The 11263-nt window shown below is 40.1% G+C and overlaps 1 protein-coding gene across 2 annotated transcripts in view; it reads right to left on the bottom strand.

The window, feature by feature from the left end:
* PRKAR2A (protein kinase cAMP-dependent type II regulatory subunit alpha) overlaps positions 1 to 11263 on the bottom strand; it is a 70812-nt gene that overhangs the window by 4153 nt on the left and 55396 nt on the right. For both annotated transcript variants that reach the window (XM_055558374.1, XM_055558373.1), the window contains exons 7-10: positions 10197 to 10298; positions 9073 to 9147; positions 2557 to 2622; positions 203 to 344 (exon numbers count right to left, since the gene is read on the bottom strand). In XM_055558374.1, coding sequence (XP_055414349.1) covers positions 203 to 344; positions 2557 to 2622; positions 9073 to 9147; positions 10197 to 10298 — 385 coding nt within the window. The remainder of the gene's footprint in view (positions 1 to 202; positions 345 to 2556; positions 2623 to 9072; positions 9148 to 10196; positions 10299 to 11263) is intronic.

Here is an 11263-nt window from a genome sequence, read left to right as displayed (position 1 = left end):
TATGCCAGTCTTATTCACAGGCTATTGTCAGTGCTCACGAATGTTTGCTAAAAGAACACATTCACCCATTTCTGGTTGGTCACACAAACTGTGCAAGCATAGATGTGAGAGCTGGTGGAGTAAGTCAAGGCATGTTGATGGGGAAAAAATACTGCATATTAGGAAAAAAATAAATAAATAAGGCACAAAGCATCTTTCTTACCTAAGCACTTCACATCTCCCACTGCATAAGCTGAAGCAGCTCTGGGTTTGTTGGTGACCAGTGCAAGCTCTCCAAAGTACTGCCCCTTGTGGCAGCGCGCAATCTCGACCTCCTGGTTCTCACCATCCTTGTTGACTTTAGTCTAGAATGGGTAGAGAACACGACTGATTCCAGAATCACAAGTAGGCACGCCCAGTTGCACATCCTTGTGGTCCCTTCTCAGTACACTTACCATGATTACCTAGAGATTCGTGTTGCAGAGACTGACTACACTGTGTAAACTGCATGGGCTACTCCCAGGGGCCTGGTTTAACCAAAGGAGCTGGCTTTTACCAAGAGGTGAGGTGTGTGTGTATATATATAAATATTATTGTAGTATATATTATATACTAATTGACATATTAATGTAATACAGTATATAAACCAACATATAATAGTATGTCAATATACTTTAACATATATTAAATGTATGGAATAGTTAATATATTATATGTACATTTAAATATATATATGAATGCAATCCATTTGGTAGATGCTGACTTCTGAGACACAAGGAAAAAGACAAGGTCTTTTGCTAACTCTTCCTAAATAATGCCAATGCTTCTCTTGGTTAGAGTCACAATTCAGAGCTACTTCTTTTTGACTTAAGGCCCAGCAGGACTCAGACAATACATTACAGAGACCAATTTCATGTTTATGTACTTACATTACAGAGACCAATTTCATGTTTATGTACTGTCTGCATCTTAAACTAGTGGCCCCACTACATTTGTTTAGAAGAGTTAAGTAACTAAAAACTTATAGTAGTTTGAATTTTAAAACAATAGTTTAAGAAATCAAACAGGTTATATTTTGTGCTTTTTGAATTACTGAGAATAATGTACTATATTTTACTTACTATCTAGTTTTTTTTTCCTAACAAATCTATCTGCTAAGCTAAGCAATAACTTGTTTAAATGAAAAAATACTTATTAGTAAGAATTAGTTTCAACCTGTAAGAGCCACTTTATGGCAGGGGCAGATAAATAATTTTTTGAAGGTTAATTTAGCAAAATAAATAAAAGCACCATGCTCACTTACATGGTTGGATCTTCCCTCCTTCCACACTTCTGCCCTGACCTGTTTGCTCTAAAGCTGATCTACCCCTTCCGAGCCAATGCTCTCTCTCCAGTGTCTGTCGTATTCTCTGGGACTGCAGACATGCTCATGTCCGCCTAGTCCCTTCTCTAGAGGAGCACTTATCCCACTGTATTGTGAACACCAGCCCCCTGTAGGTTTTGATATAATGCAGATTCTGATTCGGTAGGTCTGGGCAGAGAACAAGACTGAATCTCTGACAAGCTCCCCTTCTTTCCCAATCCAGTGCCACAGTGCTGTTGGACCTACAAACACAATACTATGCTGTGATCAATAGGTGTCAATAAATACAAGAAATGTACGAACATATATCAGTAGTCCAAAAACTATAAGTAAAAAAATTTTAATTAGGAATCAAGCCATCGTATGGCAGTAATCTTATTTTTCTTTCTCCATTCTTGCTGTTTAGTTGCTCAGTTGTGTCCGACTCTCTGAGACCCCATGGACTGTAGCCTGCCAAGCTCCTCTGTCTACAGGATTTTTCAGGCAAGAATATTGGACTGGGTTGCCATTTCCTTCTCCAGGGGATCTTCCTGATCCAGGGATCCAACCTGCATGTCTTGCAGTGGCCAGCAGATTCTTTACCCCTGAGTCACTGGGGAAGTCCTCTTTCTCCACACTTAACTTTTACAAAAAATATTCTGTAAAAGGTTTCACACTAAGTTGATTTAGTATCATATAGTAAGTCAGTATTTTTTAAAATTCTTTATTCTTAAAAAAAAACTGAAACAATATCTAATGATGATGAATTTATCGTAAGAATCACTCTTTCCACCTATAGGTCATTGTGTTTTCTGGGTCTCCCTATCCATCAAATGGCCAAATAATAACTGCCCTAGAGACTCCCTTCCTAGCATGCTAAAAAGGAAGCTTTTTCATAACTAACACTCACAATGTATTCTTTGTTATATATTCAATAATCTTCCAATTTTCTATTAGGGTACTTACCCTTCTTCTTATTGATTTATAGGTCACTACTTCTCATATCCTTAATTACGTAACAGAGGTAAAAGCAACAAAAAAGATATATATACTAAATATTTATCAATGAAAGGGCTTAAACCCTGGTCTCTGTCAGTCACATATCTCACGTAACAATTATGATTCTGGCACATGAAACACACTTCACACTATTAAAGTAAACAGTTACATTCTGTGCATATACCTGGCATCTGGATCTCCCCTGGAACAACCCACATCATCATACATAAACTCACCTTGCTTTTGATCAAGATGCTCACTTCACCAGACTCTATAATGTAAAAGCTATCAGCCTTTTCACCCTGAAAAGGGAGAGGAGGTGAGGTCAGAGCCATACATATGTACTAAGGGACACAGAAATAGACAATCTTCACATTGCCTGAGTTCCAATTTTATTATTTTCCAAACCTACAAACCAATCGATGGCTAACAATTCAGAACAAAAACAGGAGGATCCTGATCACCAGGGATGTCAGTCCAACTACGACTGACAAACATCTCTCCTTCCTAACATGCAATATTCCCATCTGTCTCTGTGAATATACTCAGGCTGGCAACTGCACAGATCATATTCTTACAGCTCATGTTGGTCAGCTAACGAGACCTATGATAAGGGGTAAGTAGCCAAGTCGGCTGCAGGCAGTATCAAGGTGACTCCTGGCTAACCCTGGGTCATGAAGCCCAGCGATGATCTCCACCATCAAATACAGCCTTCCAGAGGACAGCAAGGAGCTAGAGAAAGCACCGCCTTGGTGAGGCAGGTGTCTTCATGAAGGCTGATGTCACTCTTACAAGCCTCAGGCTTTGCTTTACTTGTTTTGATGTTAAACCACTTAGTTGAACCAGTTATTCAGGTAATTCAACAAATAATTATTATGTGCTAGGCATGAGAGATAAATCAGTGGATAAACAATATCCCTACCCTTGTGAAAATTACAGTCTGGTAGAGTAAACAAACTGTAAATGACCAACATAATGAATCAGTAAATTATGCTGCTGTACTGGAAGACAATAAGGGCCACAGGAAAAAAGTAGAGCAGGGAATGTGGGATCTGGAGTGGTGAGGGAAGAGATGTTATATAGCATACAGGAGCACCTCAGTGAGAAGGTGAGATGCGAGCAAAGCCTGGAAGGAGGTGAGAGGTAGGCAAGCAGATATGGAAGAGGAGGCTCTCAGGCACACATCAGTCTCTGACTTCTCAGTTAACTTCTGAAGCAAAGACCATCTACATTGAATAATCCAATACTAATCATGCGCTCTCATTCCATGTGACAGGTTGTATGTCTTCATAAGACTTCATGTCCTTCATGCATCACACAGGGACCACACACAGCTGAGGCTGACATTCCTGAGTTAATCTAGTCCTAGGTTACCATATAACTATCACTGCTCCATAGCCTTATAAGGGGCTGTCTGTGGATTTCTGTGTTGCTATGTTGGGTAGGTACCCTGCGTCCTTTGGTAGACAGATTAAACCATCCTTTGGTTTGATAGATCACACCAGTCCATCCTAAAGGAAATCAGTCCTAAATATTCATTGGGAGGACTGATGCTGAAGCTGAAGCTCCAATATTTTGGCCACCTGATGGGAAGAACTGACTCCTTGGAAAAGACCTTGATGCTGGAAAAGATTGAAGGCAGGAGGAGAAGGGGACGACTGAGGACAAGATTGTTGGATGCAATCACCGATTTGATGGACATGAGTTTGCGCAAGCTCCAGAAGCTGGTGATAGACAGGGAAGCCTCGCATGCTGCAGGCCACAGGGTTGCAAAGAGTCAGACACGACTGAGCGACTGAATTGACCCTACATCCAGCAGAACCAAATCACCAATAAGTTCTATTCGTGTAACACACATAGCTTTAGGATGTAAGTTGATGAAAGATGGGAAGCCATGAAAGAAACTGAAGAGGAGCCAGACACAGGGCCACCAAGAAGGAAAATCGTTTCTAGGTCCAAGAAGGGAGTTTCATAAAGGAAGATGTGATTACCAGTGTTCAGAGCTGCCAGGAGGTCAAGAGTAATAGTCAAATGTATGGAAACACTCTGGTGATCAAGACGAGAGTAGTGAGCGGTAGAGAACTGGAGAAGTGAGAAGTGGTCAAGGGCGGTGTCTGAGCCCTTTGTTTAGAAAGATATATAACAATCATAATTTAAAGTGCTCATTTCAATGCTGCAGCTTGATGAATTTTTACACTTCCCAGAATTTTTACACTTACAAAGTTCCCAGATGGTTGTTACACCTGTGTGACCACCCCTAGAGCAAATGAAAACTGCCTAGGTGACCCCACTTTTACATTCTTGTGCCCAAATTCCTACTCTTTTGTTTGTGTGTATGTGTTAGTCGCTCAGGCGTTTCTGATTCTTTGTGACCCCATGGACTGTAGCTCGCCAGGCTCCTCTGTCCATGGGATTTTCCAGGCAAGAATACTGGAGTGGGTTGTTGTTTTCTTCTCCAGAGGATCTTCCCAACCCAGGGATCGAACCCAGGTCTCCCGCATTGCACACTCTTTACCGTCTGAGCCACCAGGGAAGATACTCTTCTGTTTGAGGTATACCAGTGAGGAGTAAACCTGAAAAGCCCTGGGCACCACAAGCACCATCATCCCAGTAAAGGCAACTCCAGGTCAGTACATGCGCATGTATGGACTTTCCCCTGTGAACTCACTGTGCGGCTCTGGGCCTGCCCCTCAGGACCTGTGAGTAATAAACCTTGTTTTTTCAAAGTTCCCAGATGGTTGTTGCTCAAGGTGCATCTTGCAATCATAATAAGAACCAGAAGGGCTGGGCCAGCTATGGCGTTGGCTCTGCCAGGGTAAATGTTTGTGAAGGCTCACCGCAAGTATTAACAGCACGGGCAAAGATGAGTACCCCAGGCATTCCTAGCCAACAGCATCACTTTCAATAGGCTGAGGCTGTCCCAAAAGGCTCACTATTAAGATGTCAACTACTCCCCGAACTTATCTATAGATTCAACTTATGTAATCCCAATAAAAAAGCTCAGCAGGTTTTTTTGGTAGAAGTTGATAAGCTGGTTGTAAAATGTATACAGAAATGCACAGACAAAATAATTAAGACAAAGAACAAAAAATTTAGAGGGCTTTAAACTATCTGATTGAAAGATTTACTATATAAAGCTATTATAATCAAGACAACACAGCATTAACTGAGAGACAGGCATAGATCAGTGGAATAAAAGAGACCAGACATAGACCCAAACATATATGGGCGACTGATTCTCATTCCAAGTGTCCAGGCAGTGGAATAGGAAAATGGTGCTGAAGTAACTGGACAGCCATACGAAAAGCTCTAATCTTCTCTATCTTGTAATTAATTCAAAATGGATCACAGATCTAAACGTAAGATCTAAAACTAGGAGACTAGAATTGCATGGTTCAGTTTCGGAGCCACTAGTCACATGTCACTACTGGGCACCTGAACTGTGGCTTGTATAAATTCATAGGTGCTGTAAGCGTAAAATATATGTTGGATTTTAAAGACTGAATATCCTCCAAATGTAAAATATCTCATTATTAAATTGTTATATCACTTAGATGTTGAAATGTAATATTTTAGATACAGTAGGTTAAAATACCCTATTAAAATTAAAGTTCACCTGTTTTTTTTTTAATTTGGCTACTAAAATACTTTAAATTGTTTGTGGCTCACATAATATTTCTACAGAACAGTACTTGCCTAGAAGTTAAATAAGAGAAAATCTTATTGATTATGCAAACTTTTTTTTTTTAAGTAGGACATAAACAGAGTGAATTACAAGAGGAAAAAAATGATAAACTGGACTTGTCAAAATTTAAAACTTTTGCTTTTTAAGGTATTACTAATAAAATGTATTACTAATAAAATGAAGAGACAAGCCTCACAGCCACATTCTGGGAGAAATATTTACAAATCATTTGCCTGGTAAAGGATTTTTTCTCAGAGTACATAAAGAATTCTTACAACTCAGGGGATTCCTTGGTGGCTCAGTGGTAAAAAATTCACTTGCCAATGCAGGGGACACAGGTTCAATCCCTGGTCAGGGAATCCCACAAGTTGCAACTAAGCCCATGGGCCACAACTACCGAGCCAGTGATCCAGAGCCAGTGCTCCACAATGAGAGAAACCACTGCAATGAGAAGCCAGGGCACCACAATTAGAAAGTAGCCTCCGCAACAGCAGAAGGGCTGCGTGCAGCAATGAAGACCCAGCACAGCCATAAGTCAATCAATAAATCTTTTTTTAAGAATTCTTACAACTCAATATATTAAGAAGCCAAATAACCTAATTTAAAATAGGGCAAAAGGTGTACTTCACCAAAGAAAACATATGGATGAAAAGCAATCACAGGAAAAGATGCTCGCCATCATTAGACATTAGGTAGATGTAAAATAAAACCAAAATGAGATATTCACTCTAGGATGGCTAACACTATAAAGACCTGGTACTAACTGCTGATGTAGATGCACAGCAGCTGGAACTCGTGAACACTGCTGGGGGAATGCACAGTGGTGCAGACATCTTAAAAAACATTTTGGCAACCTGTGAAACAAATATTTACCATGTGACTCAGCAATTCCATAAAAGCATATATCCATGCAAAGACTTGTATGTGAATGCTTATTGCAGCTTTATTCATAACTGCCAAAATTTGGAAAGACCCCAAATGGCTCTCAACTGCTGAGTGGAAAGACAAGTTATGGTATAATGGAATACTATTCTCCAACAAAAAGGAATAATCCTCTGAAACATACAACATAGACAAACCTCAAAAACATTATGCTAAGAGAAATAAGTCAGACATGAAAAAACTACGCATTATATGGTTTCATTTGTGTGAAATTCTAGAAAAGGAATTTCTAAAGTGATAGAAAGCAGATCAGTGGTTTTCAGGAATAAGTGGGTGGGTGAGGGGATTTACTTAAAATACAAACAAGCAGCTTTTTGAGGTGATTAGAAAAGCTCTACACTATGATTATAGGGGTGGTTATAAAACTCTCAAATTGTATACTTAAACTTGGTAATTTTATTTTATGTCAAATACAGGGTAACAAAGCTGACCAAACAAACAAGCAGACAAACAAAACAACATAAAGTATGGTTTTTGCAGTTGGTCTGGCGTGGGGCCCAGGAACCATAATTCCTAACAATTTCTAACATTCTGATATAATGCTAATACTGCTAGTCCTTAGAGAAGTCTTGGTCAAGAGACACTGCCAAAAGGGGTCTATCAGGTGGGTATCATCTTAATTTGTGACCATTCTGCACCACCACCTAGCACTCCTAACTTCAAGAACACACATATCCCAGAAGACACTGTGGGTTTTTATACCTCTTGATATACCTCCTGAAGGCCTGGGGCTTTCAGGACAAAGTAGAGGTTCTATGGGGGTAAATTAAAGCGCTGCAGGTTCAGAAACAAATGTGGCCAGTCAACACATTCCATCTTGGCAACTCAGCTGCATGTTCTTCCCATACCAGGACACCTGGCCTGGAACAAAGCTCACACCCACGGCCTTTGCTTACACTGTTCTCTTGCCCTGGAAGATCCTTTCCTGACCTCAACTGCTGAAAATGCACTTGTTCTTTCAGCTTAGTTCAAAGGTTGGTTCCTCTTTAAAACCATATGGAATACTTCCTTTTCTACATTCTCATTGTCATTCTTTTCCCTCTCATTATAGCACTTAAATCTGGTCCTACTTGTCTATCTTAACAAATACTTACTGAATCAAACCAACTTCTAATTAAAGGAATTATTAACAGTGGGGCTATCTGGAAAACAAAGGCATTTGGAGATGCCACTTAGACACCATTTATTCGTTAGTCCTTTCTCTCTGGGAGCATCTCTCTCTCCTTCTGCCATCAGTCTGATTAATTTCTGTGGCATTGGTTGGGTCAACTCCACCTCCAGGCCCCAAGGGTGGTCTGGGGATTTAGGTTTGTTCACTCTGAGTCTTCCTTCTATCCCCAAGTTGAGGTTCAAGGAGGGCACATTCCTCAACCCAGACTAACCAGATATCTCCACAGTGCTCCTTTTGTTTTTTTAATTAAAAAAAATTTTTTGGCTTCAGTGTGTGGCTTGTGAGATCTTAGCTCCCAGCCTGACCAGGGATTTAACTCATGACTCTTGCAGTTGAAGCATGGAGTCCTAACCACTGGACTGCCAGGGAAGTCCCCTTCCCAGTGATCTTGCCAGAACCACTCACAGAGAAGTTTATAATATGGAAACGGAAATATAAAATTATAGATTTGAAAAATCTATAATGCCTTTTACATATAACTTAAAAAGCAAACATAGTAGATAAGGAAAATTATTACACAGCACTCATTATAATGTTCAAGTCCACTGTGTGGCAATCCTTACAGTACCTGAAGTAACAAAGGAAACAATGGAAACACTAAAGGCACCATACACACCTGGTCAGTCACCGAAGCCTGCTGTGTACTGGGTTAGCTAAGAGACACTCTGGGCCAAACAGAGAGAGAAAATACACAACCCTCTGACCTCCAGGTTTTAACAGTGATGAAGGAGGCTTACTCAGGGTTAAAAGAAAGCGATATCCAAAAGAACAAAACCAGAAGCCTAGGAAAGGTGAACAGAGGCCAGAGGTGAACACTGATGGGCTTCAGAAGATCCTGCAGGAAGTGTACCTGAGTACCTCGCAGCATGAGTTCCCCAGGATGAGTGGCAAATGACACACTAGTCCTACAGGAGGTGACTTCCGAGAAAGGAGCTGCCCAAGGTCTCCACTCACCTGAGTGATTATGCGCTCTCCATCCTTATAGACCTTTTCTCCTATTACATCCACGATCTTCATTCGTTCTGACACCTGAAACAATGAACACACAAATTCTAAGGAAGAGACCTTCAATAAAAGTCACAAATACTGACAGTATCCATAAAACATTGAAATGGGCTAGAATAGTATGAATTACCATTTCACGCCAGTCAGAATGGCTGCAATCCAAAAGTCTACAAGCAATAAATGCTGGAGAGGGTGTGGAGAAAAGGGAACCCTCTTCTACTGTTGGTGGGAATGCAAACTAGTACAGCCACTATGAAGAACAGTGTGGAGATTCCTTAAAAAACTGGAAATGGAACTGCCTTATGACTCAGCAATCCCACTGCTGGGCATACACACTGAGGAAACCAGAATTGAAAGAGACACGTGTACCCCAATGTTCATCGCAGCACTGTTTATAATAGCCAGGACATGGAAGCAACCTAGATGTCCATCAGCAGATGAATGGATAAGAAAGCTGTGGTACATATACACAATGAAGTATTACTCAGCCATTAAAAAGAATACATTTGAATCAGTTCTAATGAGGTGGATGAAACTGGAGCCTATTATACAGAGTGAAGTAAGCCAGAAAGAAAAACACCAATACAGTATACTAACGCATATATATGGAATTTAGAAAGATGGTAACAATAACCCTGTATACGAGACAGCAAAAGAGACACTGATGTATAGAACAGTCTTTTGGCCTCTGTGGGAGAGGAAGAGGGTGGGATGATTTGGGAGAATGGCATTGAAACATGTATAATATCATATATGAAACAAGTCGCCAGTCCAGGTTCGATGCACGATACTGGATGCTTGGGGCTGGTGCACTCGGACGACCCAGAGGGATGGTACGGGGAGGGAGGAGGGAGGAGGGTTCAGGATGGGGAACACGTGTATACCTGTGGCGGATTCATGTTGATATATGGCAAAACCAATACAATATTGTAAAGTTAAAAAATAAAATAAAGCTGAAACTCCAGTACTTTGGCCACCTCAAAAAAAAAAAAAAAAAGAAACCTAACAAGAGAATTGTTTTAACAGCTTTTCTTAAGTTCCCATATACAGACTCATGTTAAAATAGGCTTTACCTCTAGTGATTTAAGAAGCGGCACAGATTCAATAAATGATTCAAACATCTTCCTCTTCTTTGCATTGTTTTTCACTATGATTCTTCTAAATGTCACACGGTCCTGTAAGAAAGAATATGAAAATTCTGGTGAGTGCCCGTATAAGAGAGCATCTGTCATTTAATTAATACTATGCCACAGCAAAGATTAGAGGTCTTTGGAAGGTACTGGATCAACTTGAGTGTTTAATGATATTTCAATTTGAGTCATCACTGGAAGAAAAAGATCTGCAGCCTGGACAAGACAGATGTCTCATGTTGTCACTTGCTGTCAAGTACTCAATGAGTGCCACCTATAGGTCAAAAATAAAATAAAAAATTGAAAAAGCTCACAGTCACTATTCAAGGTAAAAAGATACACCTTCAAAAAAAGGAGATAAGACAGTAAGATGGTTCTTGCCCTCAAGGACTTTATAATCTCAATGGGGAAGTAATACAAAATTTATAGGAATTAAAAAAACCACAGTTCAAGACTGCATATGAAATTTGCTAAATGAACTATACAGACAAAGTAAGTCCCATAAGAATTCTGAGGAGACAGTGCATTCACAATAGTCTGGAGTGATCAAGGAAAATTTTGTTGCAAAAATATAAATTTGTTCAGTATCCGAAGGGGAGGTTTTATAAATTAATGGAGAGAGAAAGTAGGAAACTCAAGATGGAAGGCAGGCATGTGAAACATATCTTGACCCCAGCAAGTCAGGGATTCAAACTCGAGACAGCTAACCAGAGTTATGGTCAGGTACTTCTCCAATACATGTATGCGTGTATGGGGAGGGACATGAGCCAGGAGAATGTTAATTGCTTAGGCTCCTCCAAGGTTAGGCAGTTTTTTATACCTAAGTTAATTGCACCTTTCTTCTACCTTGGGCTCTCAGGAATAGAAAAAAAATTTTTTTGAAAGTATACTAATGACATCCTAAAGGCTGAAAGAATGAACAACAGTAAGGGGGTAAGGGCAAATTTAGGTGTAGGTTTGCTATTTTAGTATTCTTGATGACGGGGTGGGAGCTGGGTGGAGGAAACACA

This window comes from Bubalus kerabau, chromosome 20, assembly GCF_029407905.1.
Source record: "Bubalus kerabau isolate K-KA32 ecotype Philippines breed swamp buffalo chromosome 20, PCC_UOA_SB_1v2, whole genome shotgun sequence".
Taxonomy (NCBI): domain Eukaryota; kingdom Metazoa; phylum Chordata; class Mammalia; order Artiodactyla; family Bovidae; genus Bubalus; species Bubalus kerabau.
Note: the sequence above shows the minus strand (reverse complement) of the source record. Positions and strands in the feature narration are given on the sequence as shown.